The sequence below is a fragment of the Cynocephalus volans genome, chromosome 8 (genome assembly GCF_027409185.1).
Source record: "Cynocephalus volans isolate mCynVol1 chromosome 8, mCynVol1.pri, whole genome shotgun sequence".
Classification (NCBI taxonomy): Eukaryota; Metazoa; Chordata; class Mammalia; order Dermoptera; family Cynocephalidae; genus Cynocephalus; species Cynocephalus volans.
This window is the reverse complement of record NC_084467.1, coordinates 37,793,585-37,815,684: the sequence shown is the minus strand read 5'-3', so window position 1 is coordinate 37,815,684 and position 22,100 is coordinate 37,793,585. Positions and strand designations below refer to the sequence as shown.

General features: G+C 40.6%; 1 protein-coding gene across 3 annotated transcripts in view; it reads left to right on the top strand.

Annotated features, from left to right (window-relative positions):
- Nucleotides 1-13,320: 13,320 nt before the first annotated feature.
- PIK3R3 (phosphoinositide-3-kinase regulatory subunit 3) overlaps nt 13,321-22,100 on the top strand; it is a 98,043-nt gene continuing 89,263 nt past the window's right edge. For all 3 annotated transcript variants that reach the window (XM_063105207.1, XM_063105206.1, XM_063105205.1), the window contains exon 1: nt 13,321-13,426. In XM_063105207.1, the coding sequence (XP_062961277.1) occupies nt 13,321-13,426 (106 nt within the window). The remainder of the gene's footprint in view (nt 13,427-22,100) is intronic.

The following is a 22,100-nucleotide window of genomic DNA, read 5'->3' as shown; positions in this document are numbered from 1 at the left end:
GTGAGTTCAAAAACCTTTAGTGTTCTAGCTTGACATTACAGAAGAAAGTCAATTCCCTCACTCCTTTGAACACTTTTAGGGGTTCAGGGCCTTGGTAACCTTAGTGAGCTACTTGGCTCATGCTTGTCCTAGCAATTACTGACCCACACTGATGTTAATTTTGAGGGCATTGGGGTAAAGTACTATATTAGCAAGCTGAAAAAGAGAGAAAATCTATTGTTTTTATCAGCACAAGTTTGTCTAATAGTGAGGTGCAACACTATTAAAAAACCAGAGTTCTTGACTCAAAAGTGGGAAATTACAGGTAAGTTCTGAGACAGCAGGTATGTCAGGTGCTACGCTACCCCTAACTTGCCCATATGTTTCCCATGCTGGGCTGGTTGCTTCTGGCAACTGGCCACTATAGATCTGTGAGCATGTGATGCTTTCTCTTTACTAGGTATACTCACAGGCCACTGAGAGTCAGATTCTTAGGCATGTCTATCAGGAAGCTCCTGCTTGTTTTGGATACCTTGTTCATAGTGTCATTTGACTGAGTGGTCCAGGGCAGATCATCAGTAACCCAACTGTAAGTAGAGTTGGAAAGAGGAGTGATGGGCAGGACCCAAGCTAAGTGTGTGTGTCTGTGTGTATATGCGTGTGTGTGTGTGTGTGGTTATCCCCAAAGGAAATACTCAAAGTTTCCCAAGGGAGAAGACCAGAGCCTCCTCCAAGGGAGATAGCTTCAAGACCTGATCAATGAGGTTGTAGAGAACATTTGACATTTTTGACTGGCTAGCATCTGAACACCCTCCCCATTTTGGAGGGTTCCAAGATCAGATGGGAGGCAGGGCCCGTACACTCTGATATGATGTTGAGTACGGTGACAGAAGATGTTATTTTAGGATTTGGGGCTGCCTATTAAGCTCAAAATTGCTAATTGGAGGTATAATGTGTAGACATAAAGTGGGAGAGGAAACTCACAGTGATTGACCAAAATAATTTACCACTGATGACAGAACCCATGAAAAAAGCTGTCTCCCTGCTTCCGGTTGACTGGTAGGCTTTAGAGATTATGAGGAAGCCCTTTCCCAGGCCCCTTGGGGAACAGAGAATGAAAACTGGACAGTGATTCAAAGGGTAAAAGGCAGGGGCCTTAGGATTCTTGGGTTGCAAGTAACAGAATTTAGTTGAAGCCTGCTTAAATAAACAAGGAGTTTATATAAGCAGCCCCATTAGACCTGAAAAAGAGGGGGCCCTGCCCTGGACCCCATGTCTAGAGGGCCCTGCTTTGACCCTTCTCTGAGCCCACCTCTCCCCATAGCATGAGAAATCCATGGGGCCAAGGGGATTTATCTACCCAGAGCCCTTGTCTCCCTCTTTTAGACTATGGTCAACACCCTGAATACTGGAATTTCCTGCCCAAATGGCCTGTAGTCTGTTTCCAAGAACTGCACGGGCCTTTTTCTTGGATCTGTTCTCCTAAGGACAGACCACATTGTCTGTATTAACACCTTTAGACCCAAGAAATGGTCAAGGGATAGCTGCTGTATGTAAGGGGATGGATGGAAGGAACTTGGACATGTACACAAGAGTGTCCTCCTCCTCCCCTCCCCCCCACCTCATGGTGCAGGATAAAGCCAGGGGTTTGAAGTGAAGGGGGTCAGCTCTCCACCTTACCCCCCACCCCCATGTTCTATCAGAACTCTAAAGATGCATGAATTCTGAATTGCAACCTAGTCTTCTAGGTTTGTATGAAGATATATTTGGCAAGATAGGTGTATTGAGTATCTTTTTATTTAACAGTTTATTAGTTTGATGTACAACTTTTAAATATTTTGACATATAGTATGTGAGCCTCCATTTATACTCTTGCCCTGGGCCCTACAAATGTTAGGTATGGGCCTAACAGTACGGGGACAAAGCTGGGCATTAAGAAGCACTGTATTCAGGGAATTGGCTAGTGCTTGTATTCTCTCCATTTCTCATCCCTGGTCCCTCAGAGCATTTCCTTCATCCTTCTTTGGCTTTCTGAAGATTGGCTTCCTTTGCAACTTGGTCCTCAGGGTAGTCAGTGGCCACAGTCAAAATTGATTCTATATTACAAGTCCGAACTCCTTATCTTAGTCCCTTTTATGCTGCTATAACAGAATACCAGAAAGTGGGGCCAGCCTGTGGCTCACTTGGGAGAGTGCGGTGCTGATAAAACCAAGGCCACAGGTTCGGATTCCTATATAGGGATGGCTGGTTCGCTCACTTGGGAGAGTGTGGTGCTGACAATACCAAGTCAAGGGTTAAGATCCCCTTACCCATCATCTTTTAAAAAAAAAAAGTATACCACAAAGTGGGTAATTTATAATGAACAGAAATTTATTTGGCTCATGGTTCTGGAGGGTAGGAAGTCCAAGAGCATGGTGCTGACATCTGGCAAAGGCTTTCTTGCTTCATCATCCTATGGCAGAAGGTGGAAGGTCAGGAGAGCATATGTGCAAAACAGAGGAAGGGGGCCGAACTTATCCTTTTATCAGGAACCCACCCCCTTGATAACTAACCCATTCTCATGATAAAGAGGCATTAATCCATTCATGAAGGAATCACCTCTTAAAGGTCCTGTCTCTCAACACTGTTGCATTGGGGATTATGTTTCCAATACAAGAACTTTGGGGAGGAGGGAGCACATTCAAACCATAGCATCCCTGGAGAGACCAGTTCTTGTTTTGGGTACTATTTCCAAATATTTGTGAAAGAAACTCTAATTGACTCAGCCTGGGTCCCATCGACTATGGCCAAGGGTAAGGTTATGGACAAATTGAAAAGGGAGATATCATGATGAAATGGCCAGAGGTATTAAAAGGTATCCACTATAATGGGCAATTGACTAACAAGCCTGGGTCACCAATCAGCCTAGGTTATTGATCTACTCATAGGCTTTAACCCAGTGCTCTTGGGGCTAGCAGATCTACTCAGTGAGGTCCTGGAAATGAATGAATCACCTGGAGAAGCAAAGGAGAAAGATATTACCAATAAAAGAAAAAGTTCTCCACCAGAAAGATTGTAATATCATTTTTGAGCAACCCATCATTTAGGGTGGGGCTGTGCTCACTAAGTGTGGCCTTTTCTACTTCATAAACGCCTCTCAAATCCACACAGGACTCTTCATCTTTTGCCTATATTGTTGCAACAATGTTTTCCAAGCCTTCAGAGTTTTCCCCTTCAATCCATTCTGCAATCTGTGATGATGCTCAAATGCAAATCTGATTTTGCCAGTCCTCTGCTTAAAGATGTTTAATGCCTCCCCTATTGCTTGAGCATAAAATTCACATTCCTTATCTTGGTTTACAAGGCTCTTCATGCTTACCCTGCAGTTTCATGCCTCATCACCCTTTAGCTCCTTTAACACCAGACTAACTTGCACTACTTCCAATGCCTCTGAAGAGCCACATGCTCTCCTCTGGGCCTTTGCACATGCTTTCTCCCTGTCTGACTTATATTTTCATCTGGTTTTGTCACCTAACTATAAAAGGAACTAGCTTAGACATGATGGCTTTGATGTGTTTGTGGGGGCATCCAGTAGGCATTTGGGCAGACAGGAGAGAGGCTAGGACAGGTGGTTTAAGAGGCTGAAGGTGCTATCCAGAGGTCAGATTCAGTGAGTAGCTTTCAACTGGAGGAAAGACATGCTTCCTCAGAGAGGAAGGCAAAGAAACAAGGATGAGTACTGGTTTATAAGAAGGTGTTATGCTTGTTGTTCTCTGTGAAGTAAAAGGTGAGGTCACATTTACTGATCAGAGGGTGGAAGGCAGTCATTTGAGATGAGTGGTTTTCTTAGTCTGTTTTCTGTTGCTTATAACAGAATATCTCAAACTGGGTAATTTATAATGAAATGAAATTTATTTCTTACAATTCTGGAGGCTGGGGAGTCTAATGTCCAGAAGGCACAGCTGGTGAGGGCCTTGTTCTTGGTGGGGACTCTCTGAAAAGTCCTGAGGTGGCACAGGGCATCACATGGCAAAGGGGAAGAGTGTGCCAACATGCTCACTTATTCACTTGCTCTCCTTATAAAGTCACCAGCGCCACTCTGTGATAACCCATTAATCCAAAAATGGATTAATCCATTTATGGTGGTATAGCCTTGAAGATCCAGTCACCTCCCAAAGGCCCCACCTCTCTATACTGCCACACTCGGGATTAAGTTTCAATACATGTTTTGGGGAGACATTCAAATTGTAGCAGTGGTGAAGGTTTGGACTGTCAGAGAAAGCAGATCCAGAAGAAGCCAAAGGAATCCCAATTATGACTGGAGACTAGCAAAGAGCTAAGTTGATACACTTAGTTTTTCTTTACTTAAGCCCAACTGCCTGGGTATAAGAGCAGAAGGAGACTGTTGATTTGGTCTGAGATTTGGCTTTGGCAGGGTGACTTTTATGGAGGACAGGAGAGAGAGACAATTGAAGGTATTGGGGAAAAAATGGTTAAAAAGAATCCACTTTGATGTTAGGCCTGTGGTTCCTAGGACTGGAGCTAGTTTATGACAAAGTTTCATCAGTTTGAGTGCTATATTTAGTGTAAGGTGAGTTAGTCATTTCTTGGAAGGATGGTACTTTATTCTGAAATTATATTCTCTCTACATCTTGATATTAAAATGTCTCTTTAAAAAATTAAATTATGGTGGTTGTATTAGTTTCCTAGGGCTGCCATAGCAAATTACCACAAACTGAGTACCTTAAAACAACAGAAATTTATTCTTTCACAATTTAGGAGGCCAGAAGTCCAAAATCAAGATGTTGGCAGAGTTGGTTCCTTCTGGAGGCTCTGAGGGAGAATCTGCTCCATGTCTTTCTTTTAGCTTCTGGTGGTTGCAGGCAATGCTTGGTGTTCCTTGGCTTGTAGATGTGTTACTCCAATCTCTGCCACTGTTTTCAAATTGCCTTCCCATCTGTGTCTGTTTCAAATCTCCCTCTGTGTTTCTATTATGAGGACACCTGTCATTGGATCTAGGGCCCACCTTAAATCCAGGATGATCTTATCTCAAGATCTTTAATTTAATTATATCTTCCAAATAAGGTCATGTTCAGAGCTTCCAGAATTTAGGATTTGGACATCTTTTCTTTGGGGGCTACTATTCAACTCACTGAAGTGGTATTAGGTGGTAATCATTTCCCTCTAGTGTCTGTGCTTGGGAAAAAAAGGGGGGCGTGGGTATATGAGAGACAGTGGTCTATTACAGTTAAGATTTCAGAAAGAGAGCAGTTCATAGGTATGATAGGTATTGTCTGGTTCTTGTTTGCAGGGTCTGGGAGAACCCAGGGGCAGTGACACTAACCACAAGGCTCTTTGTCAGGGTAGGATACTGGGCTAGATTCCTCCATTGTCTTGGAAAAGAAGACATGATCCAAGGGGCCAGGCTCAGTTGAGGTTAGGGAACACAGCCAGAAATCAATGCTGCAAGAGCAGAATCAGTGAGGAGTGTGAGGAGAGGCTGAGAAACAAGAATAAATCCAGCAAACTTTCTTTTGTTGGAGAGGAAAGATGGAGAGGGCAAACAAAGGGTGCTATCTTGTTTAAAAGCACAGGGATCAGCAAAATTGTTATTGCTTGTACATAAGTCTCCCTTACTAGATGATGAGCCCATCAAGGGTAGAAATAGTGTCTTACTAAGTACTCAGCACAAGATCTGGCCCATGAGAGGGGCTCAGATGGACTGAACTGAAAGAGCTTGTCATTTTGGACTGTTCTTCCCTTTTACCATTAATAAATCTACTCTAAGTGCAGTTATCATATTACATATTTGATATATATAATGACCAATTACATTTTATGTTTACAATATGAAAATATATTGTTTTTGAACATCTATTCCTAGTACCTTTGGGGTCCTAGCCCTAAACTGACAATTTAGAATTTCACACATTGTCACTCTGTTAGTCCATTTCTGTTGCTTACAACAAAATACACAGAACTGGGTGATTTATAATGAAAACAAAATTAATTGCTTGCAGTTTCTGAGGCTGACAAGTCCAAAATCCAGAGAACACATCTGCTGAGAGCCTTGGTAGCGGTGACAGTAATGGCGGTGCATCACATTATGAAAATGGCAGAGCAGAGAAAGCAGAGACAGATAGAGACAGACTCTCCTCTGTCTCCTTTTAAAGTCCTCAGAACCACGGCCCTGACCACCATTTTTAATCCACTCACTAATAGCACGGTTCTACAATCTAATCACCTCTTCAAAGCGCCACATTTCTATTACCATAATAGGATTTCCCACCCTCTTAACAGTCACAGTGGAGGCCAAGTTTCTAATACGTAAAACTTTTGGGGGGACAGAATTCAATCCACTACAGGCACTAAAAAGGGAAATCTGAATGAAGTTTGGCGAATAATAGTGATCTTCACTGAGTGCCTCCTTTGCAAGAAGCATAAGATGAGCAGAACACAAGGTAGTCTCTGCCCTTGCATTAAAAGGAAAGCACTGGGTGTATCCTTTTTCAATCAAATGCTCAGAGCTGAAGACATTTAGAGCCTTTTACATTCCATGCTTTTACTTTTTTTACTCAAATGGTGATGTTTAAGCCCTAGAAGTTGCACCATTTTCCCAGATTTCATGGAGGATGCCCCTGCAGAGGTGTCTGGAGAGGCTTCTGGAGGCCTTTGGTTTTAACAGCAGGTTATATAAACCATTTCTAAAAGATGCTTGAGATTTTATTGTTAATAGCAAGGAAAAGTGTTACTACTTTTTTTGTTTTTTAAACCAAAATTGTCCAATAAGGGAACTGCATTGATTTTGTCTTCTAACAGTGAGACATATAAAATGGTTTTTGGATTTGAGACCTGTGGAATTTCAGGATGATTACTGTACATTCCATAAAGGAGGCATGAACTACAAACTGCTCAAAACTATTGAAATAATGACCACAGGAAGTGAGTATACTTTAAACCCTACATGGTATTACATTTCAGAAATGAGCTGTGTTGGAAAATGAAACCAATTTCTCTTCTCACTGCTGAGTTTTCCTGAATTTCCTACAAACTGCTTGGAATTTTGCAAACAATTAACAGCTGATAAAATAAAAAGGCAGCAGAACAGAGTGTCTGTGGTGAAGACCCTAGAGGCAGCCAGTGGGAGGGAAGGTTACCATCTGCCCCTTGTGGTTCCTGTAACCAAAGAACTACAATTTTTTGGTTTTCTTTTTGTCCTTTTAAATAAGTGGGTGTCAGCTGAGGACCTACAGAAAGGATTACCAGGGTAACCTGAACTTAGACTGTCACAGAGCCTTCTTGGGGAGTTTACTTTTGACTTTTGCTTATTCACTCAAAGAACATTCACTGGCTGCCACTATGTGCCAGGCCCTGTGCTGGGCACTGATGATTTGAGGACACGCTCTCCACCTATGAGGAACTCTAACATTAGAGGGAAAGAGAGAGATCTGGAAACACACTTTGAAGATAGTGTGCCAAGGGCTATGCAGAGGCCAGCACAGGGGGTTGCACGACCACAGTCTGTGAGATCAGGGGCAGAGAAGTAGGAGTTTGCCACTTTAGTGTGTGTTGTATGGAGGAGAAATTTTTTACTGTTCTGACAACTGTAAGTACTTCAGTACAGCTAGTTCTTAGGAGTAACAGGAAGAATTATGTGAGAAGAGACTTGGAGATGTAGGCAGGGGCAAGATCCTCAAAGCCTTGAATGCCAGGCTAAGAGACTTAAACCTTATCCGGTGGGTAAAAGGAATCACTTCAGGGTTTGAGCAAGGGAGTGACATATTCAGATTTTTTGTTTAGAGCAAGCACTCTAGCTGTGTGGGATATGGACTGGAGAAGGCAAGGCAAGGAGTTTATGAGGAAGCTGTTGCAGTCTGATTAAAGAAGATGAGGGACTCTTTGGTGATCTGATCTCTGGGTCAGCTTTCAATGAAACATTTTCAGGCTTGGAGTTAATCATACGGATTGGGGAAACTGAGAAGGGACCATGTGTTTAAAATAGATACATACAAGTTTGGGGCAGCCCAAATGTCATTACCCCTAGGAAGCCTCTACTCACCTGCGTGTGGGCAGTGATCATCACTGTCTTTGGGGCTCCCATGGCACTTGACAATTTCTCTATTATAGCACTTATAACTTAAAACTTTAAGAAGCTTTATTGTTTCAGGGTGTATATATAAATCCTTCATCCATTTTGAGTTGATTTTAGTATACGGTGAGAGGTATGGATCTAGTTTCATTCTCCTGCATATGGATATCCAGTTATCCCAGCACCATTTGCTGAAGAGGCAGTCCCTTCCCCAGTGAATAGGCTTGGTGCCTTTGTCAAAGATCAGATGGCAGTAAGTGTGTGGGTTGATTTCTGGACTCTCTATTCTATTCCATTGGTCAGTGTGTCTGTTTTTATGCCAGTACCATACTGTTTTGGTTATTATAGCTTTGTAGTATAGCTTAAAGTCAGGTAGTGTTATGCCTCCAGCTTTATTTTTTTTTTGCTCAGCATTGCTTTGGCTATGCGTGGTCTTTTATTGTTCCATATAAATGTCTGGATAGTTTTTTCCATTTCTGAGAAAAATGTCTTTGGAATTTTGATGGGGATTGCATTGAATTTGTATATCACTTTGGGTAGTATGGACATTTTCACTATGTTGATTCTTCCAATCCAAGAGCATGGGATATCTTTCCATCTTCTTGTATCCTCTCTAATTTCTCTCAGCAGTGGTTTGTAGTTCTCATGATAGAGATTTTTCACATCCTTGGTTAACTCAATTCCTAAGTATTTTATTTTTTTGGTGGCTATTGTAAATGGGCAGGCTTTCTTGATTTCTCGTTCTGCATGTTCATATTGGAGAAAAGAAATGCTACTGATTTTTGTGTGTTGATTTTGTATCCTGCTACTGTGCTGAAATCATTTATCAATTCCAAGAGTTTTTTTGTAGAGGTTTTAGGCTGTTCGATATATAGGATCATGTCATCTGCAAACAGGGACAGTTTGACTTCATCTTTTCCAATCTGGATGCCCTTTATTTCCTTCTCTTCTCTGATTGCTCTGGCTAGTACTTCCAACACTATGTTGAATAGGACTGGGGAGAGTGGGCATCCTTGTCTAGTTCCTGTTCTTAAAGGGAAAGCTTTCAGCTTTTCTCCATTCAGGATGATATTGGCAGTGGGTTTGTCATATATGGCTTTAATTATGTTGAGATACTTACCCTCTATACCTAACTTATAGAGGGTCTTTGTCATGAATGAGTGCTGAACTTTATCAAATGCTTTTTCAGCATCTATAGAGATGATCATATGGTCCTTGTGTTTGAGTTTATTAATATGGTGTATCACATTTATGGGAGTCCCATTTATTAAGTGAGTTCATTTAGCTGCATGGACTGGGCCTTTTCACAAGATAAGTGGTCAAGGGAAGATGATGAGAGAGGAAAGAGAGGAAGGGGATTGAGGCCAGTGGAATCCCTCCCCAAAGACTAAAGTCAGTCCTGGTGTTAAAGCTAGTGAATTTTAAAAGTACATTTCCATTCTGCAATGCTTTTAAAAAAATATTGTGTGCTCAGATGGCACCTTTAATCATCAAGAACTTTTGGCTGAGTTCCAGGCTGATTCTGCTGGCACAGAGGACTCTGAGATCATACCCTATATTCAGATATTTCATCCATTTCTGAAATAAAGAGGGGGAAATGGAGCATATTCAAACAGTTTCATAGCAAAACTATACCAAGGTGAAAAATGAAGGACATTCTACCCATTTGGAGTTACAGAAAGGTACTATTAATTCTAAACAGTTATGTGGCTTTTTTTTTTCATTCTTAGTGTTTTGCAATAAACTAAGCAGCTTGCATAAATCCAAAGGCAAGCTCCTATTTCACAGATATATAAATGAAGGCAGACAGATTTTGTGATTTACCAAAGACCACTTTAACTTAAAAAAGAAGAGGGGGAGGCAAAGGAAAGAGGGCAACTCCTAAAGTAGCAGATTGTGACCCAGGAGTTTGAGCTCTTAGAGGTGAATTTAATCCACACCCAGGCCAAATGTAATTCTCCAGGACGGAAGTGGTCCAGGGCACCAGAGCTAACATTTTCTACCTTTGCCAAAGAGCATGAGGTGGTTTAGTGACAAGCAATCAGAACCTCACTTTTATTTCTCAACTGAGAGAAAGTAAGGCCGGCATCATCTGACAGCCGCTTCCCACCATGGCAGGGCAATGGTTCAAGCTCATCTGAAGGAAGTGTGCTTCCCCCTGATTCATCATTGCCTCTTGCATCACTGCTATTCTCTAATATTTCCTATTCAAAGGTTTATTTCAATTGGAGAGTTGGGTCATACAATTTTAGGTGGCAAGATTGAATCACAGCTTTATTCCATGTGTTAGTCTTGAGCACTTGATTACATACTGTGCTGCTTCTTCACTCCATCTGCCAAAGCCTTAGCAGTGGGAAAGGCTTGGGTGATTGCTCTGTGCATTAGAAATTGAAACCCCACTACTAAATGATGAAATGTGGTCCAGGCAAAAGCTGCTGTGGAAATCTGAAAGCCATTATCTTTTCCACACTTCCTCTCTTCGCCCTCATTTTGTTTGGGAATGCGCAGGAACACCCGTGAACAAAAATAAACCAACTTGCCCTTGACTGATTGTTCTGCCTTTTGAGTTATCAAACTTGACTACTTCTGGCTCCCAGATATGGTGAAGTAGTAGAGACTGCTGGGAAACCAGCCACAAATTAGAGTTGATCTTCCAGCATTTTCTACCTGGAGGAATGGTTCAGGACACTAAAATTAATGAGCCCTGCCCCAAAGTTGATCTGACTTCTGAATCACATTTGGATTTCAGAAATGTAAGAAAGCATGTAAGAATCCTAATGTGTTTTCTTAGCTCAGCCCTGTCCATCCACACCTACCAGCTCTTTTTAGAGTTATTTTATACTCAGTCCATACACATTTTGACTATCTGCTCCCAGGAACTGTCTCAACTCAGTCAGGGCATCTTTAAGGAAGACAGAATCACCTTAGGAGGTAGAGGGTGAAACCTGGCAACTCTTCCACAGGCAAATCAATATAGCAGAGCGGTTCAGGGTAGGAGGTTTTGCTTGGGTTTAAATCTGGTTGTCAACTCAAACACAATAGGCTTTGTTACTCCTGTGTAAGGAGGAAATGGAGCAGTTTTTGGCTTTCTCAGACTGTATTGTAGAGTATGCAAGATGGCAATTCCAGGCACAATCTTCACGAGACACAGATCTGCATTTAGCTATTCAGTGTTCCCCAGCAAGTTAATTAGCTATTTCTGAAATGTATGGAAATATTCAGCATTTTCATACCGAAGCCAATCTCGCAGCTTTAATTTTGGAGGGAGGGACTGGGTGTGTGAGGAAGGGGGTCTGTCACGGAAACAGAATAGAGCCCTTTTGGCAAGAGATCCCAACACCTGCGATTTATCTCAGAAATCACACGCTCACTATAATTCCAATACATTTTTTTTCTGGTTTGAGCTGGAGGGCTTGCTTGAGATGCTCCGCTATTTATTTCAGTTGTGGGGTACAAAAGTCCTTGGGTGGGAAGTGCAGTGGAACTGTGAAATGCCTCCCTAAGAAATGCCTAACTGCTCAAGGAGAGAAGCAGGTACTGGGCTCAGGCAGCGGCTGGGAAGGCTGCAGGGGCCCATGGGCACATCCTCTCACTGAGCGGTAACAGTCCTGAGAGTGGGTTTGGGGTCCTTTGCTTTATTTGACAACTTATCACGGGGGCTGTCCCAGCATGGTGAAGAAATCTGTGCGGAGGGACTCTGCTCAGAGACTTCCTAAGAACCAGAAGAGCGCGCTCCTGCCAAGTGACAGCACGCCCCCCGCCCCACACGCCGGCTCCCCTCCCCCGCGGCTAGTCTCCCGGCAGAGGCATCTAGCGCCAGCCCGACCTCCCCTTAGCTCCTCACTCGTCCGGGCGGGCCGAGCCTCAGCGGGAGCCCCGCCTGTCTCTGGGCAGCTTGAGCCCCCCGAGCGCTTGCCCAGCCTGTCAGTAACCGTCGTTTGCGCTTTCTTTCTCTCCCTCTCTCTCTCTTTTTTTTTTTTTTCCTCCTCTTTTCTTTCCCCCTTCTGCCTTTGTCCCGCTTAGTAACTGAGCTCTGACCAATCGCCGCCTCACCGGCCGGCGCCGGCTGCCTCCTGATTGGCCAGCTTGGGGGCGCAGCCGTCTCCCGCTCCTTTGCTGAAGCAAGGCAGACAAAAGACACAGGCTCCAGGCTCCGGCAACCGGGATCAGCCAATCACCTCCCACCTCACATCTTTTCCCTCTCCTTCCTCCTCCCTTCTCCCTCCCGGCCCCGCTCGCGTGCTCCCGGCACTGACTCCTGGAGTGCGGCCAGCGCCCGGGACGAACCATTCTGATTGAGTCTGGGGGAGAAGGAGGATAGCGTATTAAGGAGCCGAGGCCTAGAGAGAGGTGGAGAGAGTTGACAGCCGGAACGGAGGACAACTTCTTCAACACTTTCTCAGGCACTGACAGCATCCCTAGTACATGGAGGCGGGATAGAGTGGAAGGGGCAGTGGGGATGCCGGCTCTCCCCGCTTCTCGGCGCGGTTGGGTGATGCCTCAGCGGGGGAGGGGGAGAGGCGTGCGGCGGGAGAGGGTGTCGCCTCCGCGCCGTTAAAATGAAACTCTAGTGGCTGGAGTCAGGGCAGAGCGTGAGAGGAGCCGGCACCGGCGGCGTTGCTCACACCGGGGCTGGAGCGCCCAGCCTAGCAGAGCTGACTGGATTCTCCGACGGGTCCTAATCCCGAGGTTGTGGCAGCTTCGGTTCCGAGCCCGACGGGAACGGAGCCTGAGTCCCGGCCCCGGAGGGAATTGCTCTCTGCGGACCAGTGGGACCCCGAAACTTGAACGCAATCCCCAACCTCCTTTTTATGCCTTCCTTTGTCACTTCCCCAGCTTTCCCCCGACGCGGTTTTTTTTTTTTTTTCTTTTCGTTCTACCTCCACCGAAGGACACAAAAGTAGCTTCCGCGAAAAGATTTGGAGGCGGTGGGAGCTTTTCTCTTTGGAGAGCGACTGTGTAGGAAGGATTTTGGGGGAGCCGCTTTTTAACATCTCTGCCCTTCGTCCCCCAAGCCTCTCTGTTGAAGGGAAAAACCCGTAGCTTGAAATTTCGGGGGGCATACTGCTGGGTGCTGTAGGAGAGAGGGAGAGGACGCCGTCTCGTCCTGGTAGTTGGCTGGACTTGGACCGGCCGTTGAAAACCCGCAAGTACATTTCCTTGTGGAACTTTTACAGATATATATTTTTAGATTTTTAAATACCAGATTAAAAAAAAAATATATATATATATGCTTTCTATATATTTCCTGACGACCTGCCCCTGACAGCGCGATGTACAATACGGTGTGGAGTATGGACCGCGATGACGCAGACTGGAGGGAGGTGATGATGCCCTATTCGACAGAACTGATATTTTATATTGAAATGGATCCTCCAGGTACTTGGGAGAAAAAAAGAATCTTGTAATGGGTCTGATTCGCGTTTAACAAGACCTTGGTGATGTTTCCAGGGCAGAAGTCTTCCTGGGTGCGCTAGGTTCGGGTTGAGGGGCAGATTTGCAGTTAAGAGCTGCAGTAAAACTGCTTCTGGTTTACACGTTTAAAGTTTGCAGTTAGGACCCTGATCCTATTGTCCTGCTAAGGTGGGGGTGGGGACTGGAGTTGGGGTGGGAGGAGAGATCCATTTTTTGTGTGTGTTGTTTTGGTTTTTGTTGTTGATTTGTTTTTGTTTTACTTCTTTGCCTTTGAGTGTTGGTTAGGTTTTTTTCGTGCTCTCTACTTTCCTAACCCCCACCCCCCAATTAAAGACTCTTCTACCTGCAAGGGATGTTTTATATCATACTCTTGAAGTTGGTCTCTTTGGGGGAATTCTTTAAAGCCTTGTCATTCCATACATTTGTCTAATTTGGTTCGTTCGCTTTTACCTTGTTTAACTTCTGAAACTGAGTTGCCTATGTGATTATTCGTTTTAAGACTCCCCTTTGCTCTTATAGAAACCAAATGCCGGTTAGTGATTTTCAGGGACTGGGCGTTCTTATTCAGTCATGGCAGGTTTTTTAGAATACAGTCATTCAGTGAGTTCTATGTGCAGTATTTTACTACTCTTTAATTTGTGATGATTTAACTTAATTTATAGGATAGGATTTAATGTAATTAAATTCTTTGTGTAAAAAAAGAGGAACCTTCCTGTCTGCAGTGAACATGTGATATGCACATATATGTGATAGGTTTCTATACACACAATGTAAAGTATACATATACTGTCTTTTTATTTTAGAGCTTTGTCTGAGGCCATTACACACATTTTGTGTATCTGGTAGGAAAGGAAAAGGAAGGGAAAATGGAAAAGTTTTTTTTTTTTCTTTAAAGTCTGCCCCATTTTATGATTATTGGCTGTCAGATTTTCAAACCCCGTTTCCAATTACAGACAGTGCTTTATGTAATGATTTTGAATAAGTAGAGGGCCTTTGTGACTCCCAGTTTTTGTGAGGATGAATTCGTTATGTCTCTTAAAAATGTGTTATAGCTAAGCCTACAGAATATATTGTGTGTCATTGGGGAACCTTACTTATTATGAAGACTATGTAGTTTTGGAAACATTTGAAAGGATTTGAGCTCATGCAAGTGTATTGAAGTATAACTGTCTTAGAGAAGGTATGTAGAAATTGTTTCCCATGTCCTTGCGAACAGTGAATTATCCTCTTTTTTTAAATTAGTCATCGTGTTAAATGATGCTGTATGAAAAACTAATACTAATATTGAGTAAACCTTTTTCATTCTTTTTTTTTTTTAATGTCTTTTTCGTGACCGGTACTCAGCCAGTGAGTGCACTGGCCATTCCTATATAGGATCCGAACCCACGGTGGGAGCGTCGCTGCGCTCCCAGCGCCGCACTCTCCCGAGTGCGCCACGGGCTCGGCCCAAACCTTTTTCATTCTTAATGATCACTTAGAATTTTTTATTTTCCTTCATTTTAGAGCCTTCTTTGTTTGCTTTTATAATTGTGACCGCAATCCAGATGCAGCTTTTCTGTGTTCTGTAAAGTTTGTAAGATTTGCCACCCATCTATTGTGTGTGTTTCCCCCTTTGTTTCCCCCTAATGGTAAAGCATCACTCCTATTAAGTACATTAGTCACTCATGTGAATGGAAATTTAATACATCACTGGTTCCTCTCTTGCAAAAAGTAAGATTGATAATTCTAGATTCCTGTTATTATGAGAATTATATACTCAAACTGCCTTAGAATCATAACTGTATCGATGGTATCTTACCTTGCAGACATACAAAGGGAATTTGTTGGGCAGGGAGATGAGTGGGGAGGAGGGGAGAAATGAAGAAGGCACTAATGGTTGAAAAATATTGGCTTAGTAGAAAAATATTGGCCAGGTGGAGTCAAGTGGTTCAAAAATAATTTTAAGAAAAGTTGATTATTTATAATTATGTAGAGGTGTGGGTCTTATAAGGTTGTATAGAAAATTCTGAACCAAACTTTGTTATTTTCCATGGAAATAAACTTTCAAGTTTAAAATGCTTATCCTTGAATGAGATTGTACATACTGAGATTCTATTCAGAATATATTGAAAATATTATTATCCATAGTAACATAAAATGTTATTACCCATTTCGTAGCCTTAATGTAGAATAAGCCTAGTTATTCTAACAGCTTTTTAAAAAGGAAGCACACTTGAGTATGCTGCAACATTGCTTATGAAGTGAATGGTGGTCTTTAATGGAAATAATGTGAATGTCAGCCTTGATTTGGGTGATAAATTGTTTTTGAAGCATTTAAAACTATAATTAAATCATTAGTGAAGTGGTTACAGTATTTTTTTTTTTTTTTGGTTACAGTATGTTTTGTGTCTGTCTTTTCCTTACCTTCCCACCCCAGATCAAGCTGTTATTATTTCCTGCCTGGATTGGTGTGATAGTGCACTTACTGTTCTTCCATTTCTACTGTCCAATCCTTAGTAATGTTAAAGTATCATCTGAAGATTTACCTTCTAATGATAAATCTTCTATTGGCTATAAAAACCTTCCAATGGCTTCACTACCTACTAAAAAAAAGCCACTGGTTGCTTGCCCTGTCATATAAGTCCCTTTATTTTTGCTTCCAACCTCATTTTCCAGTCCATTTTCCTGGAGTCTGTCCTCCTGGAGTCCATCATAAAGTCAATGGAAGCTATTTTGTATTTGCTGTACCTTGAATGTATGTTTTTTTCCTCTTCTTGGGTTGCCTTTCACTCCCAGTGGTCACCTGTTGAAATCTTATATATGAAGGTACTTTAAAAAGTTCATGGAAAAATAAAACTGAAAGATAATATGAATCTTTCCATGAACTTTTTTTTTTTTTTTTTTTAAAGATGACCGGCAAGGGGATCTTAACCCTTGACTTGGTGTTGTCAGCACCACACTCAGCCAGCGAGCGAACCGGCCATCCATATATGGGATCCGAACCCGGGGCCTTGGTGTCATCAGCACCGCACTCTCCCGAGTGAGCCACGGGCCGGCCCTTTCCATGAACTTTTTGAAGTAACTTCATATGTTTAGGACCCAGGTCAGATGCCTTCTTTACCAGAGTATATGTTCCCTGATCCCTTTTGTTAGAAATCTTCCCTCCTTCCTTTTCCCTCCCTCTTCTAGGATTTCTCAGGTGGAATTTCTTCCATTCTGTCAAAAGTAACTACTGCATTTACTTATGTATACTTCCCTCTATGGAATTGTCTTCTTACCTGGTTATGAGCTTCTTAGCTTGCTTAGAGTCTTGCAGATAGTAGACAATTTAATCAAGATGTGTTGAATTAATAAATAACTAAGGAGTACTGTTTCTAGCCTTTAGGTGTTTTCTACTCAAGGTCCTTGGTCACTTCATTCCTTGGCTATTGCAGTGGCCTAGGGTTATATAACTTTTGAATTAGACATTTGTTGCCTTAGGGCTCTTAACTGTAACCGTGTCAGTATTTTTTCATATTAATTTTAGACTGAACCATAAATGCAAAATCATTACCTATTATTGCTTCCAGTGGCCTCAAAAACCATTTTTCAGAGGTGTTTCCCTCTAGCCTAACTTTTCAATAACTATTATTACTTTGCATCCTGAAGGTTTGTAATAAATGCATGGATTGTTAGGTCTATTGTCACTTACCAACAATGTGAGAACTGAATCCAAATGGGGGTTTAAGTCTTAATGTTTATGTATTTCCTGACAGCAGTAGAAATACTGAACTGTATTTTTATTTTTTTATTTTTTATTTTTTTAAAAAGATGACCAATAAGGGGATCTTAACTCTTGACTTGGTGTTGTCAGCACCACGCTCTCCCAGGTGAGCTAACTGGCCATCCCTATATAGGGATCTGAACCCTCGACCTTGGTGTTATCAGCACCACACTCTCCCAAGTGAGCCACAGGCTGGCCCTGAAATACTGAACTGTTTAGATGAAACATAAAACTTTATTTTAGAAATGTTAAGATTGTGGTAGAGATAATTACCTATAAGCATCTTGGTTAGACCTGCTGTGAATTTGGATATCGGGATTGTTCCGTAGCAAAGCAGTTGCTGGATAGACCTCTCAAAGAGTCCTACCTTTGCCGTAGGAGATATTGGAAGATTTCCCATACATGACTGATTATAAATTCATTCACAAAGCTTATAGATAGTGGCCTTTTAGCTTAGCACTTTAGTTTTGACATTGTTATTGTTTTTATTTTGGGAAATATAATAAATAATTTCTTTTTAAATTAGTGGACACAGCTCTTTTTAAGATTATAGACTTTTTTTGGTCTCATCAAGACAAACTTCTGAAATTATCTTTAGGGCAGCAACATTTTTTTAGTAGATAGTTAGAAAATTAAAATTTTAATTGTGTGGTAAAACAAATATAGGCAGGTCTAGAAAAGTAATTCTCAATCTTTTTGGTGTCAGTACATCTTTTAGACTCTTAAAAATTATTAAGGACCTCAGAGAGCTTCTAAGTGTTATGTATTGATATTGTATTAGAATAAAATGATAAATTTTAACTATTTATTTCATTTAAAAATAATAAATCATTGTATGTTAACCTTTTTAATGAAAACAAAATCTGTATTTTCCAAAAACAAAAAAACCCAAATTAGTGAGAAGAGTGGTATTGTTTTATGTTTTTGAAACTATCTTTAATATCTGTCTTCACAGAAGACACCTAAATTCTCATGTCTGCTCCTGCATTCAGTCTGTTGATATCACAGATCAGAGTCTCTGGAAAACTCCATAGTGTAGTTGTGAGAGAACAAGACTAAAAAAGGCAAATAATGTCTTAATTTGAAAATAGTTCTGGCCTCTTGGACCCTCTGAAAAGGTCTTGGAAACTCTGGACCACACTTTGAGAACTGCTAGTCTAGATGTTACCTGGTTTGATGGCCAACCTGGTAAAGTATCTTCTGACTTCGAAGCCAGATGAAAAAGCTGTTTCACGGAAACTTTATTTGCTTACCCTGGCGTGCTTGGTATTTTCAACCTGGTAAAATTTAGATTAAGTAACATTTTGGTGGAGAATTGGTATACTGGCCCATGGTTGGGGAAAATGTCTGCTGAGACCCACACTGAAAGAAATAGGTCATCTGCCACTGCGTGGTCCTTACGGTTTGGCATCTTACTTCTGTGGTTGAATTTTTCTTTTTAACACTGAACATTTGATAGGTTCATCTTCTATAAATGTTTCTCCTGTGTGTTGGAAGATATTTCTTTTATGATCTAGGTGTCAGACTTTAATATCGTAGTATAGGACAAATGTTAAATTAATATAAACAAATGGTGTAAAAAGCTGTGCCAATTTTTTTTTTTTACTACTTATTGGAAAAGATTAGTCATTACTTTAACTTACTATATTGTAGTTTATAGTTTATCCAACTATGCTTCATTAGAAGTAGGTGATTCTCCCATTTGATCATGCTTTTTAAATTTATTCTCATCACTGTTTTGATGCTGAATACCTTTATATTTTTCGTAGAAAATAGAACAGATAGGACATGTTTGCGGTTGCCATATTTAACAGGGTAGGTACAAAAAGAATTACAAATATGTCTATGTGATATGACAATTTTTTATTGGTGGTAAAGGGGGAGGCAGCCTGAGTATAGTAGAAAGAACAAAGGCTTTGGAAATAGATGATACAGTTCCCAAGCCAGCTTTGCTTCTTGCCCTTCCTAAGGCTATATGGCTAGGACTTAACCTCTCTGAGCATTCGTTTTCTCTTTTGTAAAATCAAACTAATGTATATCCTACAGAGGTGTGGGGATTAGATACATTATATCAATATTTAGTACAGTGTTTGGCACATGGTATGTACCCAATAAATTGTAGCTTATATTTAAAGCTTATTAATGGTAACGTATAATTTTCCCAAGTCTGCCTCTTTGTATATACTCTTGCAGTCAAAACCTTTGCCTCATTCTTTTCTTCATCCGTGACCTTTAAACTGGGGTCACATTTTATCTGTTTTATTTTTGGAAATGTTCTTCATCTCATGAGTCTATGGAAGTGTGATTCTAAATCCATCTTTTCCTTTTAGTTTCTTTCTTTTTTTTTTTTTTTTTGTTTTCATTCCAAATTTATTAGCCATTTTCCTTTTAGTTTCTATTGCCTTTATCCAGTTCTTTATCACCTCACATTTGAAATGATCTGCAATGAGGGTAATAGTTGCTAACATTTGGTAAATAATTGTTATAGTCTAAGCATTATGTTAAATGGCTATTTCTTTATGTTAAATGCTATTTCTTTTAGCCACACAGCAACCTTATAAAATAGGCACTGTTGTTATCCCACTTTAAAGGCTGGAAACTGAGACTTAGATAAGTTTAGTAACTTATTAATGGCTTACAGCTAGTAAGTAGCAGAGCAGGTCTGTCTGCCTGACGCTAAAGCCCAGGCTCTTAACAAGTACTTCCTAATTGGTTGCTCTCTTTCTAATTCCTTTCTTCTCTCCCACATAAATTTATCGTGAATTCTTCAGCCAGGCTGGTTCTACTGAAATGTTATTTTCATTGTATTACTCTCCTACTGAAAAATAATCAGCAGCTTTCCATTTCTTTTAAGAAGAGGCCATATTCTTAAACTTGGCATACACAATCTTTAGTAAAATGGCACCAACTTACATTTTTAGCTTTGTTACTAATCCTCTATTCACATTTCTCTTGCAGTCCAATTCCTTCTAGCCCAGTACCCTGAATATACCTTGCTTATTCCTATCTCCAAGCTTTTGCTTATGCTGCTTCCTATGTAGAATATGTCCATCTCACACCCATCTTCAAATCAGGATCCTGTGCAAGTCCCCCTTCCTTCTTAAAACTTTCTCCCAAAATTCTAGCACTGCACCCCTTTATATCTAGGGCTGGGGTCTATTATTTTGACATGGAACCAACCATATGTTATATTATGGTATTTAATTATTTCATGAATATAATTTATATCCTCAACAAGATAACCTTCCTGAAGTCAGGCTGTTGTATTTCTTTTGTATCTTTTTTCTCTAAACGCACAGTGCCCAAGTATTTTTTTAAATCTTAGTTCTGTGGACCTAACCATCTTCATTTTGTGACTTAAGTTTTTAAATGTTGATATTATTTATTATCAGTATGAGACTTTAAACTTATGAAGATAATTTATTATAATAATGGAATTAATGAAAAAATGCAATACTTGATGTTGTTAGCAAGATTTTATGGTTTGGAGTAAAAGTTGTTTTTGAAACTTTGAAGAATTAGAAATGAGTAGTATGTTTTTCAAAGTTTGTTAGGTTAGTTTTACATAGCATAGGAGCGCAGGGCCAAACGGAGACTTGTTACTCAATGTGTTACTGTACCAATTAACTTTAGAATGAGTAGGACTTGACTTAGGATAACAACATAAGGTCAGCCGTCAAGCCTTATTAAAGATCAATTTTCAAATTGCTTGCCTGTATATGGTATATTTGTTGTTCCTTGTGCGTATTTATAAGTTCATATAAAGTAAGAGGGTTAGCTCATTTTTTTTTTCCTTAAAAGAGGCAGTGGGCTAGGCCTGCCAATTCATACCATTTTGTATGTCCCATGTCAATATGAAAACTGTCCTGTGACCTGGTATTGATGAACCAACAAAAAGCCAAAGTCAATACTATCTACCCTTATTCAGCCTTGGACTTCCTGTCTGATGTTCTGTTGGTGGGCCAAATTGCCTACCCTTGTCTGAGGATATAGGGCAACAAATCCAGAGCATTATAGCTATGTAATCTTAAGTACTTACTATTATGGTTTATTTATTTATGTATTTGTTTGTTTATTTATTGGGCAGCTGTCCTGTATGGGGATCCAAACCCTTGACCTTTGTGTAGTTTTTAATTTTTAAATTTAACACAAGATAAATTCAATCATGAATCAAAATTTAAAATTTTAATATAAATTATTTTGAAAAAGGCTCTATTGAAAGCAATTGTTTGTGCTAGAAATATATTGTTTTATAGTCTGTTCTGACCTATGTGTTAGGCTTTTTAACTTTCATTTCTTCAACAAGGTTACTCAGTGTGGTATAATTCATGCTGAACTTTAATAAGGGTTTATAGAATTAACCAAGACTTTTTTTCTGATATTAGTTCTGGTATATGTTTCATAAAAAAAGCATTTAGTTGGTATGTTTTCAGCTGTAAGCAACAGAACCTAATTCAAAATGGTTTAAAAAATAATAAATTTTTTCTTTTCATATAATAGTCTTAGGAGTTGATTTCAGCAGTTCAACAATGTCAATAAAAACCTGTGTTTTGCTCAATTGTATATTGCTTAATTCTGCCATCCTTGGGATTGGCTTCATCCTCAGGTTAGCAGCAAAATAGTTGCAGTGATGCCAAGCACAACAACTTCTAAAAGAAGGAAGATGTCTTCTCCTGTGCCTCTGTTTTTAAGAGAGGAAATTTTCTCCAAAAACCTGTAGCAGACTTCTTTCATATCTTTTTGGCTGGAATTGGATTTTGTGCTGGTTCCTGAACCAGTCACTGATGATTACTGTTAGACTAATCATGTCCCTGAATCTAAAATGGTGTTTGCTTACCCTGAAGCATACAAGGATATTTCAAAAAGTTTGTGGAAAAATTGAATTAAAAGATAATA